We start from the raw sequence: 17557 nt of genomic DNA, 5'->3' as shown, positions 1-17557 counted from the left end.
TGTGAATGAAATATATTGCTGACATCAGCAGTTTTGCAGTTACTTTAACAGCGCAGTGTCTGTCACACGTTTACCATTTTACATCAGAATTCATTCGTTTCACTAAATGATACATATAGAGAGCCATAACACTGTGGGCATGATGCAAATGTACTGATGGAAAAAGGGGTTTTTCAACCCATTTCATGGCACTTTCCATTAGATAAAAAAAAAGTGGTTTTGGCGCCTAAACTGAGTGATAACAAAAAAGTGATTCTGAGTGTAATCTTTCTGCTGATTTGCTGTCCCGTAGTTTATTCCCCCACCGCCACTCTAACCTCAAAATGTGGGTTTTATCATTTGGCAAAATGTGGATGTAGATTAATATCCTGCACGTAGAAAAATCTCTCTGAGGTAGCAATGCATTAAGTTGAGGCAAAGCATCGGGAGTGAGTTTGTGTTCAGTTCAGCTTTATTTTTAGAGCAACAAATCTCACCTTAAAGCCCTTTCATATGGCAAGCCATTTTAACATTTAAAAGGCAGACTGGATATGTGCTGCAGATATCTGTAATTCTGTTTTGCCTAGTCAAAAAGAACATTTCAGATATCTGCAACTACATTCTTGCTAGGACAAATGACATCACTTTTGCCATTCCTGGGTATGGGGTTTGTCATTACAGATGTCTACAATTCAGTTGCGGATATCCGCAATGTGAATTATGGTTATCTGTAACTGAATTACAACTAGTAGTAATTCCAGTTTGACATATCTTTAATTCACCTCAATTCAAGATCTCTACATTTCCCTTTTCAGATATCTTAAATTAAGTTTTGACTCGGCGAAATGACGTTGTAGATATCTGAAACTGGAATTATGACTAGTCAAAATGAGCGTAAATTAGTTGTGCCGAGGCTAAACTGAATTACAGATGAATTACGTTACAGATATCTTGAGTGAAAAGTCCAACTATTCAAAATGTAATTGCGACTAGTCAGAAAGACGTTGTTGATATCTACAATGTTATTTCTGAATAATCAAACGTAGCTTTTAAATGTTAAAATGGCTTGCCATACTTTCAAAGACTCAGTCCTATTCAAGCCAATCAGATTTAATTCATTTAAATCTAGATTAGTCCAGTTCATTCGAAGCCAAATAAAAAAAAGAAGAGTTTCCCAGCTAAGAAGTCCAATAGATTGCGTCAAAACTTCTTTTTGATCCAATTTCGCGTCCTGAGCGTGCACGAGGCCACCGTGGAAAGAAAAAAAAACTCCATTTTAACAGGTCGAAACCTCCATCAGAAGCAGAACCAGGAAGGGTGGCTATCTGCTTCGGCTGATTGAGCCGAGGTTTGAGGTTTGAGGGGACTGGAAAGAGGGGACAACGAGCACCGTAACACCAGAGAAACACAAGCTCATAGCAACATTAAGGTTATATGTACAGAGAGTGTTCACCGATAAATCTCATTGCAGTATAATTCGTCTTCCACTGCAGGCAAAATTTATGGCAAGCACTGGGATTGAGGGTGGATTAATCAAACTTTGCAAATGAAGCGTGGCCATTTTCTGAGGGATGGTATACACCAGGTCAACTTGAAGAAGCTGGGTGTCCTCACATCACCAACATCTGGGCAGGTGAAAAGTCTCTTTATCACAATGCCATAGTTTGTCTGTGTGGCTTTTTCCTTTTTTACGTGGAAAGATTGAGGGTTTTGTATGGCAGGATGATTAGCAGTGCTTATTTATAGCTACAAAAACTCTGTTTATTTGATGCGCCCGGAGTAGTTGCAGTCGTGATGTCAGTTTTGGCACAAGGGTGAAAGCGGCGAGTATAAACATATTATTACACACAGCTCCAACAAGACCAAACAATAACCCCTTCTTTCCTCAGAAATGTTCCATTTTAATCCTGGAAATTCTGGATTCTTTATGTAACTGATTTTTTTTTTGTCTTTATTTTAACCCACACTGGTCTCTGTATGCAGCCAGCATATGTCCCCCTCTAAGACTGTTTTTTTTATTTTTTTTGGGGGGGGGCTTTTTGCCCTTGGGCAACAACCAGATTGATACTGCCCTGCTGGATGGCCTTTACAAATTTTACAGCTGAACGTTTCACATGGTGAGTTTTTAATGACTCGTTTGTCTTTCACAAAGAGGCTGTTTGAGGTCGATGATCAAATCATTTCAACATATTTTGTCAAATCACGTCTTCGGGGAAATTTACCCGTTGATTTTGTGACATAGCAACGTTTGAACCAAGTCTCAACGAACCCTCTCAGACCTGATGAGGGGCTTTTGTAGCGTGTGTGTTGACGAGTATCACAAAAATGATCAACTTGTCAAGTCGTCAGCATTTAACGTTACAAAACAGAAGAAAACCCGAGCTTTGGCCACATCTCAGGAGGAAGCAAAGCCTACATTTTGGCATTGTTGTTAAGTCACGTATTTACAAATAATGTTCGGCGCATATTTAGGTCATAAACCCGGCGTGATGGCTCATGTGCGGTGGTCTGGTGTGTTGATTTAACTAAGCTGCAGCCTGCAGGGAGCACTGATGTTGATGACTGAGTCAGTCCAGCCGTGTTGTGGCTGCTCCGCCTGTCACAAACGCTTTCTGTGACATGTAAATTGTAGCATCAGATGATCTATGGCTGCGCCTCGTGTGACCTATGGTGATAATACGTCTGGCGGGCCCCTCTTTGGGATATTGACCGCGCTTTGTTTGGAGATGCGTCTTCATTTCGGGCAGTCCGGGACCCTCATATTCCCAAATTCCCACCGTGCTGCGTCTCAGCTTTCCGTCGGCCGATGACCTTTTTCCAGAGCAGTCCGACTTGATTAGCACATCAGGCGGGACGACGCGCGGCCGCCCTGTACACAGCCATCACCCAGATCCCTTTATCAATGTCCTGTAATTAAAATGTCACCGTTTAATTTTCGAGCCATTGCTTTTCCTCTCGGCGGAATCTTTCCTCCAATAAAAAGTGCAATCGCAATGCTCTTTTCACAGGAAACAAAAAGAAAAAGAAAAAAGGGGGACACGGAGAAAGCGTTTAAGTGAGCCGAGCAGCAGGGATCAATAGGCCCTTTAGTCCAAGCGGGGGATTGATTGGTCTCTAAAATGGGATTTATAGGGGTCATGGTTTTATGGGGTGCTGATACAACTGTTAATTATAAAACATTTGGACTCAATTGCTGCTGTTATTAAACCTGTCCTGATTGAGCTGGGCGTGATTTGTCTTTTTACATCACATGACAAAAATCCAGCGTCCATTAAGATGAAGCAGAGAAATATGATCATGCTTCAGCTTCAGTCCCACAGAGGATGGGCAGGGATGGCTGGCGTTTTTTTTTTTATTTTTTATTTTTTATTTTTTTTACAGTCACTTGTGTTACAGTAAATGTTTGCGCTTTTGTCCCCACAGTATGACTCCTAATTTTGGATGACGCTTATTTGGTGTAATGTCCTTTAAGTGTTTGCATTGAAACGCAACACAACACGTGATCAAACAGGCAATGAAATGGTTTCCAGATGCTAATAAGGCAATCAATAAAAACAAATCAACTTACAAGGACAACAAAAAAAACGGGCATAAATTCTCCCTTAAAGCTCCATCAGCATGAGCTGCTTCACTGTCACGCGCCTGTCGACTTATTTCACTTAATTGTTCTCAAAACAAGACAGAGACTCGTTAGACAAGCGTGCAGTTGGATGTAAATCAAATTTAAAGACACGACGGGGTATTAAAAACACGCGTAAAAGTGAATTAACGATTGAACGTGCTCTAATATCCACATTAAAAACTTAAATTTGTGCTCTCTCTCTCTTGAAAAAAAAAAGAAGAAAAAAAAAGGAGCAAATATAAAGATTGGAGACAGTTGTGAGCACGTTGGTTAAATATATCTCCCAAAGTTTCCAGTCTGCCAAACGAAAATGAGCAAAGACACAATCTGTAACTTAGTTAATCAAACTATTATTTAACGTTATTTAAAGGTTGGGGGGGGCTTAGGATAAATAATCCGTCAGCTTCACCTGGTGAGTTGGGGCTCCTCATGACTTAAACCTGAAGCGCATTAATTTTTCATAGTTAAAGGTTTGTTGAAACAATCGGGCGCATATCAATGAGGGCCGGGCAATTTGTATCCAACAGGAACAATAAAGAGCTCGCCTGAAATTACCGCTGAAACGTCTAATTAAAAACTCCTCGCTGCTGATCTGCGGCCACGTCAGCTCACGTTTCCCCCGGAATAAGCAGCGACAAAAGGCTGCTTTCAGGTCGGCGGCCTAAATAATTAAAAGGAGAGGAATAATTACAGTATAAAATTGTAATTATTGGAGGGGGCTGCGGGGGAAAGCCTCTTGATGGTGAAAGAGGAGAGGATGCGCTTAGGATCAGGTTCGGCATCAATATTGCAGGGAGGTAAAACAGGCGGGCTCGTGCTGACGCTATTCATACACACTCGTCTCTCACTCTCCACGCGCACTTTAGACACACAAACACATCGGTGACAGTGTGAGGTGTATTCTCATTTCATTTTGTCCAGAACCTACTAAACACATGTTTTTTTTTTTCTTTATATTCACACTACGTCAGCTGTCAGTTTGTTGGCAGAGCCGGACTCAGACTTTCTGGGGGTCTGCATCATCTATCAGCCCCCCCACCCCCGCCCCCAAAAACAACAACAACAAAAAAAAACAAGTACACTGGTAACTAACAAATATCTTGAACACACTGGTGTCAGTCCATTATGTGATGGTCAAACTAAATGAAAAGATATAAACCGAAGACGCTTAATTACAACGCTTTTTTTTTTAGGTTTGTAGAAACAGATAATCTTTACAAAGCAGCTTTTTTTTTTTTTTTTTTTTAAGCAAAGCAGTCAAACTGTTGCATTTTTCGGGGGGCCTATTTTTAGCCGCGGAGGAAGACTCCTTTGAAGTGTCGGTGAGTAGATTATACCAGAGGAACAGTGGAACGGCTTTAACGACATAGAGACCATCCAAAAGATTCACTGTTTCCCCAGTGAAGCTTTCCAGGTCCCAACTTGTTTAATATGCACGTGAAAGTGATAAACTCCATCCCACTTTCATGTTTATCAACGACAGGGAGATTTTCTCCCTAACCCTCTTTATTTAAATTATTGTTATTATTTTTTAACTTATTTTTGCGTCAACAACAACATGACGCAGATAAATATTTTCATACCACCCCCTTATTATTTGGTTAATGACCTCAAAATATGTATTTTATATTTATTGTAAGTCTGAAACAAACAGTTACTAAATAAACTAAATGACATCCGTCATGTCACCCTGGTTAAACCGGCTGTAAGTTGAAAAATCTTCATCATGTCATCATGGAGAATCTTGTGCTCTAAAACAAGTGGGATTGATATTTATTGTTGGTTACTGCTGCAGGTACCACGAGAAAAGGATTGAGCTGCTCAGACTCCTTTCCAGTGGTCCATCATGTTACATATACGTGTGTGTGTGTGTGTATATATATATATATAGTTTGGGTGGAGTCTCAATTCTGGCGCTCATCATTTTACTCCAAATCTCTTGAGGAAATTTTCTTACATTAAGTAAAAGGATAAATTCATAAACATTAGTCTTGAGGCTTGAGTTTGTCTACATGTGGGGGTCAGCAGGGGTCTAATTTTTTATTTATTTATTTCTGATCAGGTTTGTGAATTATTAAAAGTGGTGCGTATGTCAGCACGTGTGTGTGTGTGTGTGTGTGTGTGTGTGTGTGTGTGTGTGTGTGTGTGTGTGTGTGTGTGAGGGGGGGTGCAGAGACGGGGAGCTATTACACATCAGCATGACAGCAGCAGGAGGAGGAGGAGAGAGGTGCCATGTGCTTCCTGTCTACACGCCATTCACCTCCCCGATCTCCCAACAGGATGGAGGTCCTGTGTGCTGCTGCCTCCTCCTCTGAAACACTCTGAAATAAAGACTCCACTTCAGAGGTTTCTTCTTTCTGTCAAAGCTTCTTTTCGTTTTTAACCGCCTTCTCTCTGGACTCAACGGGCCTGAATTTCCACCTGATTACGTTCATATTATTTATTTCCCCATCACTCACCTCAGCGGAGTGTGTTGTCTTTTCAGGAGAGAAAGGTATGTAGTCTTTTTTTTTCTTTCTTCTAATTCATTCAACCCAAATTTAAAGAACCTTTCACAGGTTTTATGTGGGTGTTTCGTTTTAATTTTAACCATCAAATGTTGGATAATCTACGCCTCGAAAATACTCATTCAGCTAGGAGCCTTGAGGAATCCGCAGACTGCTGTCTTGTGTTTCAGCGGCCTCCGTAATGTCATTGACGCGGCGCAAAAAGTAAGTATGCGCAGGTAAACGTGAGATAGGCCCGCTTCAGCCTAATTTCAAGCAACTGGCCGAGGCTAATCTGCTCAGAAGCTTTAATTATATATAGGCTATAGGGCTGGTCTTTTATTAACAGTACGCGGACGCACGCTTGGATCCGTGTAATTACCAGCAAAGCAGCTTATGGTTGTTCTTTTCCTCTCCGCTAAGCGCATTGGCGCAGCTCAGGCGGAATTTTCCTTCTGTCCTTATCCGCGTATAAGGATCTTATGCGACTCTTAAGTAGTTGCCCCGTAAGTGCTGAGCCGATTTGGAGATAAGAAGAGCAGCACAGATCCACCTCCGCGCAGGAAGCCGCGTAGAACCCGAGAGGAGAGGCAGGAACACACAGAGGAATGAAATGATGAGAGAAATAAACGAGGGCTCAGATTGATTTCACTTTTCCGTGTGTACAGCATCCTGAGACTGCTCGTGTTAGTTATTTTGTCTTCTTTTCAAATTTGTTATGATTATTTTTTTGTTATTGTTGCCGTTATTTCAGAAGGCCATCATTACTGTTTATTTCACGAATAAGATCATAGTAATAATGAGATTATTTCCTATTTTGTAGTTTAAAAGCGTTTTCCCCTCAACATGTTGGACTCTTGTTTTAGTCGTAATTTTTGTGTCTGTTTATATTTGCTCTTTGTTCCCATGAAATTATCTTCTTTTTTTTTTTTTTAATTAATGTCCTTTTTGATACTTATTAAAGAGGCTTCCAGTAAACTCCAGATTTCTTTGACAGGCTTCCAGGGATGGAGTCGATGCCCGGAAATCTTCGAGACGCGGGACGAGACGCCAGCTCCTCCCCGAGTTTAAAGCAGGACGCACAGAGCTTCTCCAGCCCCAGCTCCCTCAAACCAAACCAAGTGAGTGAGACCTCCCTGTACGGGGTGCCCATCGTTTCTCTGGTCATAGACGGTAAGGAGAGACTCTGCCTGGCGCAGATTTCTAACACCCTGCTGAAAAACTATAGCTACAACGAGATCCACAACCGCCGGGTGGCTTTGGGCATCACCTGTGTGCAGTGCACTCCCGTTCAGCTGGAGCTCCTGCGGCGCGCCGGGGCCATGCCCATCTCATCGAGGCGCTGCGGAATGATCACCAAACGGGAGGCCGAGAGGCTCTGCAAGTCCTTCCTGGGTGCGCACAGCCCACCAAAGCTGCCAGAAAACTTCGCATTTGATGTGTCTCATGAATGCGCCTGGGGCTGCAGAGGCAGCTTCATACCCGCCAGATACAATAGCTCCAGAGCTAAGTGCATCAAATGCAGCCTCTGCAACATGTATTTCTCTCCAAATAAATTCATTTTCCACTCCCATCGTACCCCAGAATCCAAGTATCTGCAGCCGGACGCGGCCAACTTCAATTCGTGGAGAAGGCACCTTAAACTGACTGAGAAAAAACCATCTGAGGATATTAACCACGCGTGGGAGGATGTAAAAGCCATGTTCAATGGGGGGAGCAGAAAGAGGACTCTGCCTATGAGCGGGTCTGGGATGTCCTCGCAGCTGAAATCGCAGGCCTCGTCCAGTCTGGCTCAAAGGAGCTCCCCCGAGAACCCTCACAAAACTTTACGGTGCGACGAGGAGCAGGGGACTAATTTAAGTGTGGCGAGTAGCGCGCGGAGCTACCCGGTCATCCCAGTGCCCAGCAAGAGCTTCGGCATGCTTCAGAAAATCCCCCCACCTTTGTTCCCTCACCACCCTTATGGGTTCCCTAGTTATGGCTTGTGTCCGAAAAAGAGCGACGGGGTGCTCGATGCGAACAAAACCAATGTCTCTGGTGTCTTTTGGCCAGGCGCAAAGGACACCCTCTACCCTGCTTTCCCCATGTTTTGGCCTACAGCTGGCGGCCTTCCCTTGCCGCCCTTTCAGGGCTCTCCACCCAAACCTCCTCCAGAGCTGCCGGGCGTCCGGCAAAGCGAGCTCGACTTATCAGACCAAAGTGATCGGGGCGCAAACACACCCAAAGAAATAACCCACCACCCTCACCATCAGCGGGACGGAGATGAGCGCAGCTCCAGCTCCCAGTCCTCCTCCACCAGGAACGACGAGGACAAATCCGGGGACGAGGCCTCTCAGAGGAAAATCAGCTACATTTCGGCCTTCAGACCCGTTGTTAAAGACGCGGAGACCATTGCCAAACTCTACGGCAACCGGGACGGCTACGGCGCGCGCCCAGGCTACCTGTCCCCGGATTTTATCAGCGAGAGCTCCAGTTATAGATCCATGTCACCGGACAGGGACAGCATGGTGGACGACGAGGACCCGGACATAGATGTGGAGTCCAACCGGGGACCAGACGAAGACGAGTCCATCCTCATCTCGCCAGGCGGGGAGCTCCATGGTTCTCCTGTGCCGGGCCGGGTCTCCCCTGGTGCTGAGGAGAGCCCGGAGCCCCCTGAAGCGTCCAGCCCGCGGGCGGCCGCAGGATCACCGCAGGACTCCGTTCACACTAGGTCATCAGATGAGGACAGACAGATGCGTAACGGCTCCCCTCTCCACGAGGTAAGATGAGATTAAATGAAACTTTAATGATCCCCTGAGGGGGAGTTGAATTGTCGCAGTTTTAGTAAAAAAAAAAAAAAAAAAAAGTTTATAGAAGAGAGGGGGCCAATGAGTTTGAATCAAATTCAAATTAAAACACGCATACAAATGTACACAGAAATATTACACGGAGTGTTTGGGGAGCTGTGACAGCAGATAAGACCGACGTTAGAGAAATCCTCCCCAAATTGATCAGTAAGTCGCCCCTTTTACTTTTTACTTTAACACCCAAATCAAAGAGAGCCACACCAATTTACGGTGGTCCTTTTATGTGTGTCTGCACAGCTTTTAGACGTTTTACCATCAATGCCTCTGAAATCAAAACCCAATTCCTTTAAATACATTTCAAGGCTCCTGTCTTTTGGAAAAAAAAAAAAAAAAAAAAAAAGGCCTAAATTATGTGAAGAACCGCTGCAAATTATATATAATTGGTCCCCGTTATTCAACACGATTGTCTGCTCGCTTTTACAGGTGTACAATCATCAAAAGGACGGCCACGTGCTTCTGAGCGAGCCGTCTTCTTATGGGTCCAAACACTCGAGCAGCCCCAGCAGATCCAACGGTAATTACTGATCCGATTTACGGTGCAGGTATTGGTGCAAATCTGAGGCGTCTTTGAACTGAAAGTGCTCGTTTATTTTTAGGCGTTCATTACGTGTCTGAAATACAAAACCAACGCACTGCAGCGGCCTACGTGGAGCAAAAGGACAGACAAGGTTTTTAATTAAATTTTACTGCTTTAGCTGCATTCTGTATTTCCTCAGAAGCCTTTTAAATATCACGTAGATTGCTCATTTTGGAGTTAATTGTTGTGTTCTGTGGCTTCTGTGCAGCTGATGGAGCTCTACGCATCGACATCAGCGTGCATGAAAGAGATCTGGAGAACATGGCGAAAGGTAAGAGGCTTTTTTTTTTTCAGGCTCGAGAGGAAAAAAATGAAGCCGATGGTATTAATTATCTGCAATTAATCGCGTTGTGATCGCAGTTCGGGTGCACACAGCTCGGGCTTGGCCGAGTAGTTGTTGTTTTTAAATTTCACCATCAGATCAATTCAGCTCTTTATTTACCAACGAGGTGCAGCTTCTCACTTTATAAACCCAAAATTTGGACTTGACCTTTAGGGATTGTTTTTATTAAACATAAAATGTGTGTATCTTAATATTTACATTAGATATGTGTTAAACATTGATTTGAAATGAAGCCAGAATGCCCACAACCTGCTCAAGATGACGTGCCAAAATTTAAATGTGAATTTACATTTTATTGGCCTTCAGTGTTTCCATAGTTGTTATCCACTTAATCACGAGATGTAGGAGTTTTGACTTATTATTGTAAGGGGAAATCGTTTAGAGGCTATTAATATTTTAACGAACAGAGCCATAACCCCGAGGCACGGCAGCTAATTATTTTACAACGCTTGGAAAAACCCTGGGACTCCATTATTATCGTCTCCACCTCCAGGCAATGCATGGCAATTACTGTGGCAGCCAGCAAAAGGAAAGCAGGGAAATGGTTGTTATTAAGGACGCAAACGCACCTGAAGTCGGTTTACTGGACTCATACTAATCTTTATGTGCAGAAATGAAAGAATATGATTTGAATTTGATGAAGGGAGAGAAGGAGGAAAGAATAGTGTGTGTGTGTGCCTAGTTTCATTCTGTCAGTATGTGGAGAATAAACGGGATCATGTGTGTTTTATGTTAATGGTTGTTTCCAGAGGAGTTGCAGAAGCAGCTTGCGGAACAAGTGGAGCTGAGGAAGAAGTTGGAAAGAGAATTTCAGCATTTAAAAGGTAGGAGAAAAGTGAGTGTGTTTGTCAGTTAAAGCCACAGAGGGACGACTTGCACATCTTTGTCTGGAGTTAGAAAAGAGGGGCTCATTTTGTGCCTTAAATCCAGGAATGTGTCTTTAAATTCATCCGCACATTGTCAGAGAGTTTCCGTCTGATGTGGCCTTCCGTACTCTTCAGATAATTTTCAGGATCAAATGAAGCGTGAGCTGTCCTACAGAGAGGAAATGGTCCAGCAGCTGCAGATTGTTCGAGGTTGGTCTCTCTCTGTACTCTGTGCCTGCGTAGACTCTGACTGTCAAACGGATGTAGATCAATGCTCTTTAAGTTAGTTTATGGAGGGAAAAACATAAAAGCCTCTCTCAAAAGTTACAGCATAGGTCATATCAAACTGAACCGACTAGCCTCTTAATGCAAACGAAAGCGGAAAGGTGACACTTGCATATTGAAATATTGGCAATTTAATTCCAGGCTTTTTCCTGTAAACTCCACATTTTTTTCCTCCCGCAGCTTGAAAGATTAATTGATATCAAAAGGTGAAGCTGAAACCACATTGTTTTGTTTGCAAAGGTTTTTTCTCCTAAATCATGCTCTGGAAAATTGAATAGACAGACCATTATGTAGAGCTGTATCAGTTACATGCATTAGACAGCAACTAATGCCACCCGTTAAAGGATTGGTTTAATGTTACGCTAGTTTAAATACAGGGTTCAAGTACACAGAGGGGTCACTCTAAATACCATAGGGGCAAACGGCATGCATTACACTCCACTTCAGATGCAATGCAACAGCTCACATTTCCTTTTTTTTTTTTTTTTTACCATTTATTTAATTCTTTATTCGTTTTATTTTTTGATGGGCACTTTGTGCAGCGAGTTGGACCAAGAGAGAAAGGCTTGTTATGCAATCCAGCAGAAGCTAAGAGGTCATTTAGATACATTAACCTTTACAAACTTAAATGTGCAAGTGTTACTTTTTTTTTCAACGTCTCCTTTGATCAGTGATCAATATTTACCGTGACACACCATCAGACTGAGGTTTACACTTTTCAGGTCTCTCTTAAGGCAGTACTCACATGCCCATACGGGCACTGAAAGCACCATTGACCACATTGTTTGTTCCTCCTGTTCACGCAGGCTAAACAGCATTTTTACTGTAAGCGATGGGAAAAGCCACAGTCCTTATTATGTGCAAAGACTTTTTTTTTTTTACTACAGTCTGTATTTTCTGTGTTTCTGACCCTCTTGTTTATCGCTGCTTTTTCATCCACGTGAAGTTTAAAGAAAAGAAAAAACTTCAGGAGAAAACGTAAATTGAGAAAAAAGTTTCTGCTTTGCTGAGGAGAAAAAAAGTAAGAGGTCCGATTTTTAAAAAAAAAAAAAAAAAAACAACAGTGCACACTTTGCAAATAAACAAAATACCCTCAAATGAAAAGACAGAAATGCAGCATTTTGCCAACATGTTTTGGTTTATTTTCCCCATTTGAAATTTGTTTGGTGCTTTTCTAATTATGCCATCTCAGCGCATCATTAACTTCTTCTGCAGTGGTTTACTGGCACCGACTACGTGCCCCACCACCTGTCATTCATTGAATGAAAATGTAAAAACGTAACAAGAAAAACGGATTCATGATTAGTGTGACGTTTGGGTAGAGAATAAAAAGCTTATCCTATCTGAAACATGGTGGTGGCAGTATCATAATTTGGACTCGTAGCCAATGAGGACTTTCAGGAGTATTTCCTGTGTTTCTGTTGGACAATAAAGGCTACTTTAACAGTCTTTACACCTATTAATCTGCATCACCTTTTGCTCTAGTGACTGCGCAGCCTCAGGATTACAGTAGATCTGAGGGACACCACCAAAAGCGACACCGCCCACCTCCTGCCAACTTGTCAAAAGCACTTGAGCCCATACAATCGAGTTCTGGCTTCACAAGCTGTTTCACTTCATCCCTTGATAATGGCAAAAGATGCGAGGAGGGCCCAGCAAACTTCAGGTGTGAAAAATGAAAGGCGTCACAGGGTGATGCAGCCAAATGTGCCTAACTAAGAGATATTTTTCAAGAGGACGAATGAGCACAGGACAGGCTACTCAAGCGGATGAAACAGACGATGATGAGTGTGATGATTATCACCGAAGGTTGCGTTGTCAGCACGTTACTAGGAAAAATTAACAGAATTTTCTTCGCATGTCTCTGAAGCAGAAAAGTTAAACAAGATCTATGGGAATTAATATAAAGCATGACCTGCGTGTTCAGTTAAGACTCCTTCCTGAAATGCTTTTGTTGCCTTTTAGCAGCACCGGCCCCTCCCTGAGAATAATGTTGACTTTGAAATTAGTCATGAGAAAACTGACTGCTGAGAGAGCAGGACGAGCAATACTCAATGTGTGAGTTTAAGTCAAGTTTAATAGCAAAACAACACAGTCTCACACCAGAATGTGTAATCACCTTGGCGTACACAGCGCAGAACATAGAAGTTTCACACAAAAAAAAAGGCACAATCTGCGCTACAAAGTCAGTATGTGTCGCCATTTTCTTTTTGTAGATTATAGCATGCGTACATTTAGCTTTACACGAAACTGCAGACACATTTGATTAGGATTAGGCATAAAAAAAATACATGGTTAGTTTTAGACATGGATAAAAACTATGGTTTGCGTTTGGTGATAAAAACACATGGTTGGGCTTAAATATAAATGAATAAATGCTTCCAGGATAGCACTTCCCTGCACAAAACAATGGAAAACATTACCACCTCAGTTTCTGGTCCTTTAGTGTGACACTACTACCTTCTGGATGCGTAAATGTTCGATATTTTCTTTTGAGATTGGCTGTGAAAACACACACAAGCTGCAGTGATGGATTTCCACAAGGCTCCACAATTATCTGGTATTTAGAGAGAAGCTTCAGAGGACAACAGAGGTCTGTAAAGTTAAGCAGAATCGAGATAATCTTACCAATTTAGAGTTCTTAAAGAAGCTTTCAAAGAGCTTCGAATCAATGTGTACCTAAAGGACTGAAAAAACCCTAACGTCCATTGTCAATGAGACAGTAAAAAGACAAAAGCCTTAGAAACCAGCACACTGTTTTCAAAATTTGTCCAGTTTCTTCCAAGTGGAACTAAAAATGGACTGAGTTTGAACGTTGAACTCCGAAGATGAAAACAAATCCCACTTTGACCTTTCTGAACCTGTTTTGCTGCAAATTTGCTGTCAGAAATCCTGTTTATGAACTGAACTTCAAGAGAAAGTTGGTCATGAACCCCAATCCCGACTGATCAGCAGTTGCTGGAAATTGCCACTCACAAATATGTCAAATTCTCTCATTTTTCTAAATACTTGATGATATTACTCAAATGTTTTATTTGACTGATGAAGGTTTAGGTTTCCTTCATTCAGAAATGTAACAAGTTGCCCTTTACTTACAGATGTATATTGTTTTCAGGGAGATAATTTCACAATCTAAAGGGTGAAGACAACCACACAAAGCTGTTTTCTTTTTTTTTTTTCTTTCTGCTTTTGTCTACATGTTCTCACTGATGGGCTTGTTCCTCCCCAGAAGCTCATGACGCCCTTCACCATTTCTCCTGCAAGATGCTAACTCCTCGTCAGTGCACCGGAGCCTGCACCTTCAAACCCCCGCTGCTGCCTCCGTAATAACCGTCTGACATCTGGCATCACCCCACAGCCAAAAAAAAAAAAAAAGACTGGGGTGGAAAAGATAAAGAAAAAGAAATGAAACACACAAAGATCCGCCTCGAGAAGTCTCATGCTCACCTCCCACCTGTAACCCCAAGGATTACCGACCCTGCTGTACATATACCACCGATTCTAGCACTGACCGGAGTGAACACGTCACTCCTCAAACGGGAAGGTTTTGGCAGCGACGTCTCCTTTAAAACAATTGAGCTCTTGGTTTAAAGAGATCAGGATTCAGCTAAAAAAATGGAGTTTGTTTCATGTTGTGAATCACAGGATATTCGATCTGAAGCTGCAAAGCTCGACCCGAGAAGTCTCACTGAATCAAAGCTATTAGCTATTCTGAAAAGAAAGAAACGACACTATATACGTATATATATATATATCACGTGACAATGTGCAATGGCTTGTATAATTGTGCTTTTAAGTTTACAATGTATCCCATTATTTAGATTTTGTTGCTTGTTTTTACACATATTTGTTATTTATCTGGTTTAACTTATTGTTTAGATTGTTTGTAACACTGTGTACGTTGTTAAGCACTTTAAATGGGCAACATTTCTCAATTTGGCCATGACGTCCTAAACCAAATTCTTTCATCAAAACCATCTTTGTGTTTTAAATACAGCACATTGTTCAGAGCACTTACTGCAGCAGCCCTTCAGGTTTGACATCAAACAATAAAATATTTCCCTCTCACAGGACTGTGTTTCATACAAACTTAGGAGATGATGCTGTGTACTGTTGGAATGAGATCCCGGCAATTTCTCTGTTTCAGGGAGTTTTCTATCATTACGCAGACATCTGTGAGTCACAGCAGACTGAACCAAAACTTTTTTCTGTCATTTTATGGTCTTTTTATAATAAGAAGACCCTGTATAAATATAATGTGTAAACTGCCACTGGCACAGCTGCATCTCACTTTCTCTGTTGTTTAAATTTGGTTTAAAACAAAACAAAAAAAACGTTCTGAAAGGAACTCATTTTGGTTTCTGTTGTAAATCACACATCCCTTTCCTGTTCATGTGTATATATACCCATGTCGATATGAATAAAAGGCGAGAGCCACTTTCTGCTTTCCACCCCGACTTCCTCGCCTCTGTCGCCGGTGTGAGCCTGACACCTGCTGGCCTCCGCCCGGAACTGCGGGCCCTCAGAGCGGATCACATTTCCTCATATTGTATTTGAGTTCAACATGATCTCTTTCATTAAGCAGCTACATCATTGCAGGACATGTCCAGTCAACTTATAATGTTTGACGTCGAGTCGGGGGAGCAGACTGATCCAATAGTGAAATCTAATTCTTCTGATGGGAGGACTAATAGATATTGATTACACGGCTCGCAGTCCCTGGGTGCTTCATACTGAGACAGATACTCACATAATGTCACTGATGCACAATGAATGTTAATTTTCAGTGAGCGTAATTGCCCTCTGTGGCGAAAAACCCATTCCCTCTGAATACTAACAAGGTCGAAGAATGAACCCAACTACAGTGGAAATGAATGGCTGCTTTCATCTTTATTTATTTAGCTGAACCTTATGGAGGCTGATGTGTGATGACAAGCATGGCTGGATCATGTTACAGTTTAAGTGTCATCATATTACATCTGTGTGTTTTCATTTTGTGCATCTTTGTGGTTATTTTCTAATTATTGGGGGGGGGGGTATTTTGTTTTCTGTTCCTTTGTGGTCATTTAATGTTGTCTTTATTTTGTGTCAGGGTTTTTTTTGTTTCTTTTTAATTATTTTGTGTCTGGTTGTTTGTGTCCTTTTAGTCTTTTTTTAAGTCGTTTTTTATTTTTTCATTTGTGCCTCTCTGTAGTCGGATTTAAACTGTGATTATCTTCCTTTTTTTTCATCTATTACAGTGTGGATGTATTGTTATAAGTCAAGTTATGCTGTTTGTTGTTATCTTGTATCTCTGAGGTTATCTCGTGCCCCTTGTGATCATATTACATTTCTCAATGGACATTTTTGCATCTAAGTGAATATTCTGTGACTCTTTGTGATTATGTTGCATTTCCCTGTTGGTTAACATGTCTCTGTTGTTAGGGTTTCTTTAGTTACCCCTTGGGGAGTTCTTGTTCCTCTTTTTTTCCTTTTGTTTTTTTGTTGTTTTTCTATTTGTGGCCCCATTACATCCTGCAGGGATACCTGGGATCAAACATTTCCTCAACGTGATTTAAAGCATTTCTAAAACCTTCCAAAGTCAAACTGTAAATTGAAAATTCACATGAGTGTGAAGACAGGCAACTTCTGATCTGATCATTTCATGGTACTCTTTGGACTTCAGAGCAGGTCATAAGAGGCTCGTTTGCAACCTGCCACGTTTCCCCATTACTCCGTGGTACATGTTTGGAATTGGACTTGTTGGATATACAATCCCCCATTACCACAACAGTTTATATCTCTAAAATGCAACAAAAACTTCAATCTTTAATTCTTTTTTTTTTCAGGTTCTTCACTGATCAACTTGATTGTATTTAGAACATGTAAACAAAAGTGAAACGATGTGCTAGCAGCACACAGTAAAAAAAAACTCATGTTTATCCTTGTGTTAAATCAACCTTTCTTTTAGTTACACTTTTTTAATCATTTGGGAACTCAGGAGACAAATTGTTGCAGTTTTTTTAAGAGGAATCTTTATCCATCCTTGATGAATACAAGATTTCAGCTGCTCAGCAGTCCACGGTGGCCGTCATCTGATTCTCCTCTACGTGACGCTTCTTACTTTTTCCGTGGGAGACAGATTTGGACTGCAGGCAGGTCAGTCAAGCACACACGATGCATCAGTGAAGTCACTTTATTTTAAGTCTTGCAGAATGAGGTCTGGCATTGTCACACTGATAAGGCCACAGCCCTCCCAGGAGAAAGACTTCACCTTGATGGGAGCATCTGTCGTGGCCACTGACCCTCACAACATCAGACCCTGGCTTTTTGCGCCTTTCCCCCGATAACAGTCTGGTTTTTCATCTTCAGCACACAGAACCACACATTTGACCACAGAACACGTTTCTGTCCGTCTGAGATGAGCTCGTGTCCAGACAACCCGATGGTGTTTCTCCACAGAACTGATCCATGGCTTCCTCTTTAGGGTAATACAGTTTCAGGTTACATTTCTAAATGCAGCAATGGACTGTGTTGACTTTTCTCCTAAGTACCCCTGAGCCTGTGTGGC

At 41.9% G+C, this 17557-nt stretch overlaps 1 protein-coding gene across 2 annotated transcripts; it reads left to right on the top strand.

Annotated features, from left to right (window-relative positions):
- The first annotated feature begins 5727 nt into the window (after positions 1–5727).
- Positions 5728–15456, top strand: LOC142384250 (SKI family transcriptional corepressor 1 homolog-B-like). Of its 2 annotated transcripts, none has more exons than XM_075470358.1 (8): positions 5728–6095; positions 7085–8849; positions 9360–9450; positions 9533–9604; positions 9722–9784; positions 10606–10680; positions 10858–10932; positions 14240–15456. In XM_075470358.1, exons 2-8 carry the CDS (start codon positions 7095–7097, stop codon positions 14332–14334), a joined length of 2226 nt encoding a protein of 741 aa, XP_075326473.1. In that variant the 5' UTR covers positions 5728–6095; positions 7085–7094; the 3' UTR covers positions 14335–15456. The 2 variants fall into 2 exon arrangements, with proteins under 2 accessions (XP_075326473.1, XP_075326465.1); XM_075470350.1 differs by having other exon boundaries at positions 14237–15456.
- The last annotated feature ends 2101 nt before the right edge of the window (positions 15457–17557 follow it).

The sequence above is a fragment of the Odontesthes bonariensis genome, chromosome 1 (genome assembly GCF_027942865.1).
Source record: "Odontesthes bonariensis isolate fOdoBon6 chromosome 1, fOdoBon6.hap1, whole genome shotgun sequence".
Lineage (NCBI taxonomy): Eukaryota > Metazoa > Chordata > Actinopteri > Atheriniformes > Atherinopsidae > Odontesthes > Odontesthes bonariensis.
The sequence above is the reverse complement of the archived record's forward strand: the minus strand, read 5'-3'. Positions and strand labels throughout refer to the sequence as shown.